This window comes from Camelina sativa, chromosome 6 (assembly GCF_000633955.1).
Source record: "Camelina sativa cultivar DH55 chromosome 6, Cs, whole genome shotgun sequence".
In the NCBI taxonomy this organism is placed as follows: domain Eukaryota; kingdom Viridiplantae; phylum Streptophyta; class Magnoliopsida; order Brassicales; family Brassicaceae; genus Camelina; species Camelina sativa.
In genome coordinates, this window is record NC_025690.1 from 12090010 (window position 1) to 12103866 (window position 13857).

The 13857-nt window shown below is 36.3% G+C and overlaps 3 protein-coding genes across 3 annotated transcripts; 1 reads left to right on the forward strand and 2 right to left on the reverse strand.

The window, feature by feature from the left end:
• On the reverse strand, window positions 540-3228 carry LOC104791011 (probable cyclic nucleotide-gated ion channel 16). Its single transcript, XM_010516810.2, has 7 exons — window positions 2749-3228; window positions 2423-2638; window positions 2038-2354; window positions 1828-1939; window positions 1507-1743; window positions 1026-1420; window positions 540-934 (listed from the first exon to the last, which is right to left on the reverse strand). The coding sequence occupies exons 1-7, from the start codon at window positions 3226-3228 to the stop codon at window positions 577-579; spliced, it is 2115 nt and encodes a 704-aa protein (XP_010515112.1). The 3' UTR covers window positions 540-576.
• LOC104791013 lies at window positions 4738-5595 on the forward strand. Its single transcript, XM_010516811.2, has one exon. It carries the CDS (start codon window positions 4841-4843, stop codon window positions 5294-5296), a length of 456 nt encoding a protein of 151 aa, XP_010515113.1. The 5' UTR covers window positions 4738-4840; the 3' UTR covers window positions 5297-5595.
• LOC104791014 (RING-H2 finger protein ATL48-like) lies at window positions 5711-8620 on the reverse strand. The gene is made up of 3 exons (XM_010516812.2): window positions 8366-8620; window positions 7588-7755; window positions 5711-6708 (listed from the first exon to the last, which is right to left on the reverse strand). The coding sequence occupies exons 1-3, from the start codon at window positions 8454-8456 to the stop codon at window positions 5894-5896; spliced, it is 1074 nt and encodes a 357-aa protein (XP_010515114.1). The 5' UTR covers window positions 8457-8620; the 3' UTR covers window positions 5711-5893.

Here is a 13857-nt window from a genome sequence, read left to right on the forward strand (position 1 = left end):
TTTTTTCATTAATGGTATTTTTCGTAATTGGGTTTTTTTGTTTACATTGGTTCAAGGGGTACGAAGGATACAAATCTTATTCTAGTATTTACCTACATTTTTGATCTCATCCTGTATTCTGTAATAAGGAAGCTTTTAACGCTAACTGACCATTATTATATTTGTAACATCATTGGAGGTAGAAAATAATGAAAAAGTTCTAGCACTAAAGTTTACTAAAAATAATATTATTATAATGGTAAGAGACTACATGAGTCTTTCACCACTGCAGATACTCCGGTCTTTCAAATTTCCCCCTAAAATGTATCAAGACACTACTTAATTAGTCTGGTATATATTAAAACCTACTACTAGCCACTAGGCTACTACTATCACGAGAGATGTCCATACCAGTAAACGCTGTAGGAGCCAGAAATGAGTTGGATAGAAATGGACATCTGTGTCATTGTCCGACACAATTGCTTTTAAACTGTATACGTAATCATGTCTCTTTATATACCTAACTAATATTCTTGGTTACAACAAAATCAAGTCAGTGTTTGAAAATCCTAAATGCGTTTGTCACAACAACAAAAATCAGAAGAATCCTGGATCCTCCGGTTTAAACATCTTCGGCATCTTCAAAGATGGATCATCAGGATCAATTATTGAAGACCCTCTTTGGTTCCCTAACACACCTCTCTTCGTATTAGCCGCGAACTTGGACGCTAATATCGTCGCACTCAAATTCTGATTGTTGCTGCTGTCCTCGTCACCGTTGTTACTACTCTCGGGCATGATCTCTTCGTATTCATAGTCTCCATCATCGTCATAATAGTAATCATCTCCTTCCTCTTGCCTTGCTAACTCCATTGCTAACTTCCTCTTCACGTATCGTCTCCACGCAGCTTGTATAAAACAAGTTCCCCATGCTCTCCATTGATGTGAGTAGTATCTGATCAGAGTCAAAATATAGAGATCAAGAAACCTAATAGCGTATCAAGCAAGAAACCTTTATTGCTTTTGAGACGATAAAAGAGTATTACCTGAAAGCATGTTGGAGTTTCTTGCTGTGGAGACGTCTGAATTGGTTAGCTACGAACTTCAAGTCCTCTGCTCGGAGAGCGAAAGCTTCTACTTCTGAGAGAGTCTTCACGGTTCTTGTGGACAATGGGAGATTAACAGTAATGACTGGCATTAAAGCCCAGGTTAAGAGCTCTTCACCACAGAAATCTCCGGGTCTAAGCGTGATGGAGTTAAAGAATCCTGACCGTCCTCCATCTGTAGTTGAACTCTCCATCTGACCCCTAATGATGAAAAGCATCTCATTTACAGGATCGCCTTCGCGTGTCACATATGTGTCTTTTGTGTTCAAGGATGGAACTAGACGCTCACATATCGCATCCAAGAGCTGGTCATCCATCTGCGCGAAGAACGGCACCTGAAAAATCAAATGAACGTAAAATTTAGGGTTTGTTACTTGAACTAAAAGTGATTAAAATGTGGTGTTTTCCTGGTGTGGCATACACGGCGAACAAGGGCAAGACAGAGATGTCGTTGGATCTGGCGACGAAGATCTAACGGTAGAGCCCGTAGAATGGCTTCTTCGTCGACTCCACGAGTTGTTAGCCATTTGTATTGGACGAATCGCCTTACACGCTCTTGTAACTCTTCTGGCAATTGCCTATGTCGCATCCATTCCTCTGTGTCTCTTCTTCTGACTCTCCATTCGTCTAACCTAGCCGTCGTCGATTGCAGATAGTTCTTCAAGAATTGGAGAAATCACTTAGACTCCATTAAAACCTATGGAAGGAGAGTGAAAATATTATATAAAATTTGATAAATTACCTGAACGTTTCCAATGAGATGAGAGAAGAAAACGAGACCCGCAACACAGATGAAACAACTGAATATAGTCTCACTACTCAGTGTACTCGCTGCAAGACTCTGTCCATAAGAACTACACAAACCAAATCAAAGATCAATAAGCAAATTGCTGGAGAAAACAAAAAAAACTGCTGCTTTATTTGATTCAAGACTGATGAATTTTAACCTAACCTGAGGTTACGGAGACCCCACCAAAGACAGTAGAAGTATTTATCAAAGAAAGGTGAAGAAGTTACGTCATTAGTGAACGCATCACCGAACATACCAAACTGGAAATGCTGGTCATCGTCATTGCGTGCATCACAGTTTGACAGAACCCGAGTGATCCGCATCCAAGCTTGTCTTCCTGGATCTTGCAACGATCCACAGTCTAGAAACAAGAGAGAACAAGATGGCGAATGCGTTGCGTTCATCTCTTTAGTGCATTCTCTTCTCCAGCATTCGTGTTGTCTCTGGATCGATAAAACGTACCAAACCGATCCAAGAACCTAAAAGGGAAACCAAGTTGTGAAACAGTCTTTTTAAGTCATGTGAAAAAGAAAAATGGTTTACTTACGTGGCTCACAAGCAAGTAGAGGACGAGATTGTAGGCTGCACCAGACCAGGCCGTTTTAGCTGCGACTCCGGTGGCTTTAATGATCCGTCGATTGAGAGGAAGCATGACGACGAAGCGAGGCACGTACTGTATCAGGACGATCAAGGAAAGCGTGTGGTTCTGATGTGCTGCGTATTTAAATTCTCCAGCATTTGGTATCACAAACCAAATCATCATCTGAGAAAAAATAGAAAGATTTCAATTTAAAGAACAGAACAGATCAATTTGTTTTTACGATTCCACCATTGTCACCTATCGGAACCCTAGAAAACAAAATTGAATTGAACCTGAGGAAGAGGAAGCGAGGCTGCAAGGTCGATGAAGAACTCAGATTTGAGGTAACGGACAGCGATTTCACGGCGATCCATGACGAGCTCTCCGCGACCAAAGACTCTAGATGATTTAGATACAAAGGCGGTTTTGAATTTGAGGAGAATGTGGATGAGGAAGGAGAGATCGGCTAGGGTTCGGCAAAAGGTGACGAGGATGCCGAAACGGATGTCGATGGACATACATGCGGTACCGGCTTGGACAATGGGGAGATAGAAGTAAAGAGGGTCGAGGAAGAGAGCGAGAAGGCAGGTGATGAGGAAGATGTGGTTCCATCTCGTGATTAGGTCACCGCCCGGGTCGAGGGTTTTGTGACGGAGCTCGGAGAAGATTGATCTACGGCGTTGGTTGTTAGGGTCGTTGTGGTGGTGACGGAGGGAAAATGCCGTCGGGAAATTGCGGAACCGTGCGGAGGTGTAGAGGTGGAGGTTGCTCATTTGGGGTTTGCGTGTGTTTCAAGTTATGGAAGGGAGAGATTTGTGGGAGTGAAAGAATGAGATGATGTTGGAGACAATTAAGGACAGGAGAAAGAGAGAGACTGTGTCTCTATGAAAACTTATTTTAGAAAACTTATTTTAGTTACAAGAAAAGTAAAATTATCGAGTAAATATTTAACAAATATTAAATATTATGTTTTAATTGTATTTTTTTTTCCTTTCAAATATTATGTTTGGAAACACCCATACAAAGAGAATACAGAGGCAAAAACAGAGAGAATTGGTTATGGCTTATGGGGATTTTTGTGGGAAGTGCCATTGTCACTGTGTATGGCAGATCCGGCAATATTCTCTTGGTTATGTGTTAAGCTTCTAACTAGTAAACTCCATGGATAAAAGCTTAACCTTAGGGAAACTCCATTAAACCTCCATTAACATGTAAATACAAACTCAAAAGGTTCAATAACTCTCAGATTACAAGATAGAAATGAAGAACAAAGTGAAAGAGGCAACCCTCGCTCACATCCCTCGGGTTCCTCTGTTCCCAAGCAGCCTCATGTCGGCTAACCCCTCACAACATTCATCATATCCTTCTCTTCCTAATAAACTTCTTATTTATAGCCTCCTAAGCAACTTGTCTCATCTCTCACGTGTGAAGTTTGTTGCACATGATCCCAGATAGATTTAGCCCTCCTCACACGTGTGACTTTCTCTTTTACAATTCAGTCCCTGCATCTAATCATTATGTCTTATAATATTTGTGTCAAATTAATAAAAAGGATGTGGTGTAGGTATATAGATATTTAGAAAAGATGTTTGTAATCTATGTTGCATGGAAACTCTTTTTGAGGTGCGTTTCTCGTTTCTGAAACGTTTCGGAAACGGAAACTCGTGGAAACTCGGAAACAAGTCACAGAAACACGATTCCTAAAAATCTCTGTTTGGAAACACGATGGAAACTCCGTTTCCGTTTTGGAAACGCGACGGAAACTCTTTTTTATAATTTCAAAATTTAAGAAATAAATAATTTGAAAATATAAGTATTCATGATACATATAATGAAAAACAAAATAATATAATTAGTAGCTTAAAAGTTAAAATCCCTAAATATATGGCGATGCTGGTCAAAAAATTGATTTTGAACGTTTATTTTTTTACAGTTTTATTTTTAACTAAATTATTTAATATTTCTGTTTTGAATTTGTGTTGTTTCAGATTTTTTTTAATATGGTTTTTATGTTTGGAGACTTATTATATCTATATATATATATAGATATATATATCTGTATAGATATATATACGTTTCCTACACGTTTCCATTATTTAATTTTTGAAAAAAAATCGTTTCCCGTTTCCGAAACGTTTCGTTTCCGCGTATCCGTTTCCGTTTCGATAGAACCTAGTTTGTAATCGAGATGTTTAAAACTAAATATGCATTTGAATATTACATATATGGATGGATAATTGGATTTTTTCGACTTAAATATGACTTAGTCTATGATAACTACAATATAATAATGTAGCCAATGGTTTCATTACAGCTAAAGACAGTTTCGTGTTGTCTAGTATATCTTACACCAGAAACCTTCAACTCTGTTTCGATCCTTTTGCAATGGAAATTGAACAAGTAGATCTTGAGCCAGCGACCACCTCCGATCCACTTGTCGGTAAGTCGTCTTGCGGTTCCTGCCTCCCCGGCTTCGGAGCCACCACCGTTAAACCCTCCTGGTGGCAGCGAATACACAGAAACCACCTTCAAGAGCCACGTTGGTGGGTACGGGCGTTTCTAAAGATCCGAGAGTGGTCGGAGATCGTAGCTGGACCACGGTGGAAGACTTTCATACGCAGATTTAATCGGGATCGACGCCAAGGCCGCGACTGGGACGATGGCGCCAAATTCCGATATGATCCTTTGAGTTACACCTTGAGTTTCGAAGATGAATACAAAGATGACGACAACGACGAAACTGGATTTGGTGGAGTCAGAAGCTTTTCCATGCGCTACGCTTCTGTCCCCGTTGATTCTAGTAATACCGACGATATCAGCGTTGTCGACGCCGTGAAATGATTGGCGATGCCTCTTGTCAGGACTAGTTCTACGATAGGCGTTTGAAAAGTCTCTCGCGTGAGTTGTGCGTTTCCTCCTTATTTATTTTGTTTAGTTTGATTTACTGTATTATTTTGTCGTTTAAACGTACTCCTCTTTCTATATGTCATCTAAATGTATCACGACTGTCTTATACCTATTTTGATTCTATAATTTTTCTGTCTTTACTAAGAAGGACGGTATATAATTTTTTTTGTTACATAGTTTCATTGTGTGTACAAAAGATTATGGTAAGTGACCGCTAGTTGCGTTTAACTGTATATTAAGTTAAGTTTTGTTGGATTTATATCCATGTAAGGTCTTTGTTGATGGTTTACTCTATATTTACTAGTAACTAGGAAGACAAAGTACTCAAGTATTGTCTCCTTGAAGCAACCCAAAAAAAAAAAAAAACCACCTATTTTGTTTATTAAACCGAACCATATTACTCTCTTCTCCTTCTCCGACCAAAACAAGATCTTTGACATAGACACTCTCTTTTCTACTACAATACGTTAGAACCTAGCCAAACCACCAGAGTCCTTGTTTACTGATTTACCCGCGTGAACGGAGCAGTTATTACTTATTACTGGTATTTCCCTCACGAGGAGATGAAGACAGAGCCACCACAAAATCTTGATTGCATTCAAGATACTGATGCGTGCCCATTGAGTAACACCTTCTTGGCACTCCCACCCCAATTTCACCTCTGACTTCATGCCGTTGGCTTTGACTTTGACTCCCGTTCGTGCTTTTGAATCTACCGAGACGAACAGACAAGACACTTTTCGATATAGATACTTTGCCTTCGTCCACTTGCTGATGCTCGGACAAGGGGGCGCCAGGAGTCTCTGCGTGGTTGAAGCAGAAGTTTGAGGTTGAGAGTGAGCATCTGCAGAGAGGGCAAGTAGAGTTGGAGAGAAGCCACATATCGATACAGTGAAGATGGAACGCGTGGCCACAGACTGGGAGTAGCCTGAGCTTATCCGCATCAAAAAACTCACTGAGACAGACGGCACAATCGAATGACTCTTTCAGACTCATAGTTACATCACCGTAAAGGAACACGGGAAGTGCATCAATAGCGGTCTGATCTAGACCAGAGTCGTGGAGGAAGAAGAGGTGTTGGAGCTGAGGGGAGGAGGAAGAAGAGGGATCTGAGTTGGGGTTGAAATTGGGAAATGGAAATAAACTTGAGGACTTGCGGAGAAATTTAAAGACCAAGTGGAGGACACCGAGAAAGATGATGATAAGAGCAAGAACAGAGATAACAAAACATAAAACAGAGATTATAGAGTTTGAAGATGAATCTTTCTGGTTCAGAAGAGCTATTGCCGCTTCAGATGAAGTTTTAGGTGAAAGAGCTTCTGCTCCATGGATTTCAGACAAAAGCATCCTACACATTTTTTTGTTTGAAGAGAAGAAACTGATTTGAGTTTAGCTCCGTGATCACTCGCTGTAAAAATATATAGTAATGAGATAAAAAAAGCTGATAGAGATTTCACACATGTACTGTCTAGTTTATTTCCAGATCAAGACACGCTTTAAAAGGCTTCTTATTGTCCCCCTCTTTATATGTTGGTGACTGATTCAACATGATTTTAAGCTAAACCATAATCACTATTGGCTAAAAAGACCACACAATGTGATTAGGATTTCACATTTAGAAGGTCAAGAACCGCAATAAGCTGGAAAAGAAAACATGATTATGATTAGGAAAACTACACTTATGGAAAACAAAATTTATCAGGCCCACCACCATTGTCTTCCACTTAGATGTTCTTAAATCATTAAACATAGCTTGCCTTCTAATACATAATCTATTCACTCCCACTCATTTGTTATTATATATCTTGAAAATGGAGTCTATGTATAATACTTTTGTGATGATGATTCACTGTCCCATTTTTCACAAAGGATCTTTTGGAAATGGTTTTCTGAGAATTTCCTCGAAACGCAAGCCATTTTTGAAAACTCAATCATAACCGTAAGCAAACTTAGCTATTGTGAAAGATGGTTTTCTGAGAATTTCCTCGAATCAATAATAACCAATTGATCAAGATACAACGATACCTTTTTTTAGTTCTTTAAATTATTCAAATCATGAAATGTGCCCCTTACAAGTTATGAATCCTAGCAAGACCACAGATTTCTACACTCAAAGCGAGAGAGCAGTGCACACACACCTTAGCCCGCAGATATACTGAAGAGTGCCATCTCAATTATGTGAAAACGTTTTTTTTAAAAACGAACAAGTAGTTGTATAGCTCATCATTTCTTCCAGGGGTTATCACCGTAGTAATAAGCGGTACCAACCATTAAAGCGACAGTAGCACCTTGGACGACCACCCTAGCTCTCATCAAAACCTGCCCCAACTGAGAATTGCCTCTTCTGAAACTAATCAGCCCAGCCGTAAGCACTCCCGCAGTCATAAGTGCGCCTACATGTTTAATTCACAAGAAAATTCATCAATTTTGAATGTCTTAACAGTATAGACCAAGACGACAGTATAAAGTTATAATCTTTGTCTCTGTCAACGTTTATAGAAACAGCAGAATCATGGCTTTGCTACTAGCTAAGGTCCAAGTAACAAATTCTTCATACAATTTGTGCCAAAGGAACAACCTTTAAAGATAATAATAAGCAAGGGGAACAACAATAAAGACTAGTTCAAGAAACTGATATCATCAAACAAATATGTTTTGCAGCTCCACAACATATCACTTACAAATATAGTTTATACAATCTCTCTCTATAGTTCTACCATCTACCATCATACTTGAGAGTCTCTAAAAAGACCACAAAAATCATACATACCGACACAAAAATTATAATCTCAATTACATAACTTGTTGTTAATCATTTCAGAGCCTATTGTTGGGGATCTCAAAAATTCTGAATTTCAACATTGATTCTGATTTTGAATCAAATTGTGTCCCAGAAACTAAAATCAACAGCAATCTTACAAAAAAAAAAATAAACATTTTGAAATCCAAAAAATTCAAAATTCAATTTTTGGTGAAAATGAGATGAAAAAAAAAAACACAAACCGAGAGGAACGAGAGGATTCCTGACACGCTTCTTCTCCTGGAACAGATCTTCCATGTCTGGTTCTACCGCACTCATCTTCTCCACAACCATCTATAATGCGAACCCAACCGCCCCAAAAAGAGAAACGAAACTAAGAGAGAGAGAGAGCGAAGTAAATTAAAAGCAGTCAGGCGTGCGTGGCCTTGTTCGTCACCAGAGACTGTGTGCGACGACGAGACGGGTCGGGTCTACGGTTCTGTGAAACGGGTCGGATTCGAGAGTGTTTGAAATGGTAAAAACCCAATATGGTATATAAAGAAGCCCACTGGGCTCGCTTCTGCATCCGCAAGAGCGATTTGTAATTAGAGATTTTTTTTCCGGCTAATCATGTACGTAATTCGCGTTATAAACGTCTCTCTCTCTTTTTATAAACAGAGAACAGATTCGAAGTATTTAGAAACAACGCCAAGTTTATACTTCCCATTGTATCTGAATATTTCGAACATGTTCTTTGTTTAATAAATGCTTTTAGTGGATAATATAAAAGAGAAGAATAGAGATCTTAATATACAAGACAAGAAACATCTTGGATATATAAAGCTTCTTGATGAGGAACTTAAACTTTCATTTATAGGTAAACTATTAGGTTCATCACAATTCACAGATTATATGTGCAACAGTTACAATATCATTAGAATATATCCCGAGATCAACATTTTTAACAAAAATTATAATACAATAATCAAATTTATTGTTATAATTGTTTAAAAAACTTATTTTGTTTGAGACAATATTTACTTTTAAAATTGCAATTGTTTGTTAAATCTATATATATCTTTTTAAATACTAATTATTTTAGAATATTACAGTATTTTTATTTTGATGTATATTATAATTTTATATTGTTTGTGGGTTATATTGGCATCATTATTTTGTGAATTAATTTAAATATTAATTATTATATTTTAATTATGAGCAAATAAACTTTATTATTTTATTAACCACATAATTTATTTTACCATGTGTAACATTAAAAACACACATTTTTCATCATAGATTGAGAAATATGTTTTCGTTTAAAAAAAATTCAAATCATAACATATGCAGAAACAAATCTACATATTTATTTATCATATATATGTATTTTATGATAATTTAAACAATTTCTAAATGAAATAAAAGAAAGATGATAAGATAAACATAAATTAAAATCTTAACAAAATCATCCAAATATAATTATTAAATTAATAATTTGGATAATTAGATATAAAATCATACTTTTAAAAATTCTGATTGGTTTACAATTTTTTAAAATTAATTAATAATTTTCGTCCATAATTAATTAGGGAAATAAAATATTTTTTTTGGAAACTAATAGTTATTTAAAAGATTTTGTTAGTCTTATATTTATACTACTTTTTTATCCTTACTAAAAAATTTAACATTTGCATTTAAAACCAATAAGTTTATAAGGTTTATAAGGTTAGTTTATCCTGACAATGTAATTTTTACATTTTATAAGGTTAGTTTTATATTTGTATTTCTAAATTAATATAATATGATGATCTAACTGATGGTTAACTATTAAGTTCATCAGGCATATTATGTGTATGTAACCACTAACCACTACTCTAAGCGAAAATATTGAAAATAAATCATAAACATATATTTATTTAGACCTACATATGCAATTATACGATACATGTAACTGATCTCAAGTTTGTTTTAATAGAAAAAACTAACCAATGCTCAAATCCAATAATGAACTGACTTTTGAAACAATAAAAACTAATAGCATAAAAGTTTTTATTTTAATTTATTTTGAAACTAAAATGTGTTTTTTTTTGTTACGGCAAATAGAAAAGGGTTTCTCTCCATCAAACTGTATTTTTTAACCAAAATAGCAAGAGCGAAAAAAAAACACATTATCCAAAAAAATTTATGATGTATTATTACCAAATTTTTATTAAGAAAAAAAACAAGTTACCATTTCTATGATATTCTTGTGTATTATGTATTATACATCATTTTGATAGACAAGGCAAACAAGTTAGTTTAAAATTGTGAATTATTGGTTTAAATCTCTTTCAGTTCTTGAAATATATATAAGTCAGTTACTATAATAATAGATAAAAGTTTCCTTATTACAGGATTAGATCAAAAATGTTGGTAATTACTAGAAAAAGTTGTGTATCCTACGTACCCCTTGAAGCAATGTAAACAAAAAACTCAATTACGAAAAATGCCATTAATGAAAAAAAAACATTGGGAAGTGTAAGAAAGTCTATCAGTTCTTTGATGGTATACAAATGCGGTACAAAAAAATGGTAAGAAAAGTTGGTATATTTAGTTGGTCGACTATATTGTAAGGTAGATTTAAATGGTATATTGACTTGTAGTGATGGTACACTTATGTGAATAGTAGATTAGTAAGATATATATATATATATATATATATATATATATATATATATATGATGTTAGATTAACTTGGTAGAGCAATTTGTCTTTGATGATAGACTTAGTTCTTGAGCGGGTAGATTGATAGACTTAATATGTAGGCAAGATATTTATGGTAGAGTAATTACCTGTTGCAATAGATATAAGTGATAGACTTAGTGCTTAGTAGATATTTTTGGTATACTAACATAGCTATCTGACAGATTTATAAAAGTGTACCGGTAGACTTACAATTTGTAGTAGAGAAAGTGATAGTTATGGTAGATTAAGTAGCGGTTACGTAGTTACGATAGACTTATATGTAGTTACAATAGATTTATGAAAACTATTTGTAGTTATGGTAGACTATTTCGATAGACGTAAGTCTTACTAGAATAATACTAATTTTATTAGAGATATTAAAAAGCCAGTATAGAGTTGTGATAGACTAGAGGTGTCAAGCATGATCTAAATATTAAGCCCGTTAAAAAGCGGGCCTTGCAAACCTAGCCCAAACGGATTGCGGGTTTTAGCGGGTTGGCGGGTCGGCCCGCGGTCTTCAAATATTAAATAAAAATAAATATTTAATATAGATACATAACTATTTTTATATAATTTTAATTATATATATTTTAAAAGTATGTGGTAACACAAATAATTTAATGTAAAAAAATTAAAACATCTATAAAAAATTAATATAAACATTGATTTTATTTAAAATTGTTTTTAAAAATTATTATTTATAATTTTTACTTTATTTTAATATATTTTTTATTAATTTTATTTTCTTTTTTAATATATTATTTAGGCCCGCGTGCCAGCCTGCTAACCCGCTGGGCTTAGCGGGGCGGGCCTGGACATAACTTTTATATCCGCGGGCTTAGCGGGCCGGCCCGTTACGGTCCAAAAAATAGAAATTGCCCGCAGCGGACGGCCCATATGGACGCAGGCTGGCCCGTTTGACACCTCTAGTTATAGACTTATGTGGGAACCTTTATGAGATTTTAAACTTGTATCATCTGAAACTGCTTCTTGATCTTTTCTTGATCAATCTTTTTCTACTTCTGTAGCCAGTATAGTTCTTTTCTTGATCAATCGTTTTCTACTTCTGTAGCTAAACACGTTAGCTTCTCAGTTCCCGATATCCTTCTTTTAGTGACGGAAATGCAAGATATTGTTTTGGTATGTGGGAGGTGGAGGGTAGACAAAAAGTGATGGTTATTTGATGTTGATAATAACAAAGGTTGCAGGATCATCAATGCTGATATGGAAACGAAGTTTGAAGATTTTGCTGCTATGGTGTTCGACGACTTTGGTTTATGTGAAGCAACTACTAGAATACAGCTGAGCTATATGTTAGAAATATTTAAAAAAAGTTGAAGTGATATCCCACCGGTGTTTGTTAATAATGATCTGCAGTTTCAAATTTATCTCAGACAGTGCAGAGGTGAACCCGTCCGGCTATGTGTTCAGAGTGAAGAAAAATGTCGTGAAACCTTGTTCGAGGAAGTTTATCCGAACACCACGGAGGGTAAGGCCAAAACTCCAGAAGTCGTTGTAGATGATTTCGTTGCAAAGGCAGAGGAATTGGGAAAGAAAGATGGAGAGTATGAGAGTCGGAAGGTTGACAGTGAAGTTAACGGAGGAAAGGATGTACAAGACGAAGTAGAAGATGACGAGGAGAACAGTAGATTTGATTACTGTGACGATAGCGATGGCGCAAGTTCTGGGGATGAAGACTATCGTCTGTACTCCAATTTCGCACCGGATGGAGGAGATGAATCATTGGACGACGGAGTTGGTGGGGGGTGTTGTACAAAGGAAAATGTGTTTAAAACAGAATCAAAGTCCCTTACCCGCAACACTAAGTCTGCTATTGAGAAGGAGGTTCGGAAAATAGAAATCGGAGTTAGTGATTTAGCGATAGGGCAAAATTATGAAAGCAAAGCCTCGTTGGTGGCAAGATTGAAGGTTCTATGTGTATTAGAGAAATTTGATTATAATGTTCGTGAATCAAGACCCCGTTTGCTAATCGTTGAGTGTTGGGTAAGAGGTTGTAAATGGAGACTACGAGCTTCAATAATTGGGGATTCTATGGTGTTTCATATTCGCAAATATTGTGGTCAACATACATGCTCTGTTACGGAACGATCAGCCTGTACCCGTAATGCTACACCACCAATCCTAGCTCATTTATACAAGGATTCTGTTGGGGGTATCGGAGGTTCGGTTCTGCCAAACTTGTGGGAGAAGGGCTGAACCTACGCTATGGTATACAGGTGGGAGTCAGAAATATTTATAACATAATGCAGTTTTATTTTGTATGGGGTACAGATCATTGGACGATTTGGATGTATAGGATGAACTAATATGTAAAGGTGTACGTTTTGTTGTCATTCACAGACAGTGTTGCTATAATTGTATGGGGTACATTTAATAACAAATTGTAATAGGGTACAGAGCGTATAGATATAATTGTCTATAGACTTATTGACGACATAGTTGGAATAATAACAACTCGTGAATTGTAGTAGTGGATGCTTATTTTTTTTTTCCAGATTAGTTGTTGATTTTTATGGGGTTCACTACACATATATAGAATTCGGGTCCACTGGATGTTCTTCAATGCTAATGTGTTTTACTGAACACTTTCATATACCAGCTTGGCTACTGGAAGGCACATCGTACACTTATAAAGGCGCGAGAATATGTTAGGGGTACACCTGAAAGTGGATACGCTGAATTACCTTCATATTTATACAGGTTTAGGTGTTCTAATCTCGGGACCCTAACGAGACTGCTCGTTGATGCGGAAGATAGATTCAAGTATGTTTTCATTGCGATTGCTCGTTGCATTCAAGGATTCAAGTATATGCAAAAAGTTGTTGTTGTTGATGGAACATTTATGAAGGGTGAATACAAAGGGACTCTACTCATAGCAACAACACAAGATGGGAATTTTAATATATTTCCTTTGGCCTATGCGGTTGTTGATACAGAGAACGACGAGTCTTGGGAATGGTTCTTCACGCAATTGAGTTGTGTAATTCCTGATGATGAAGGTCTTGCACTG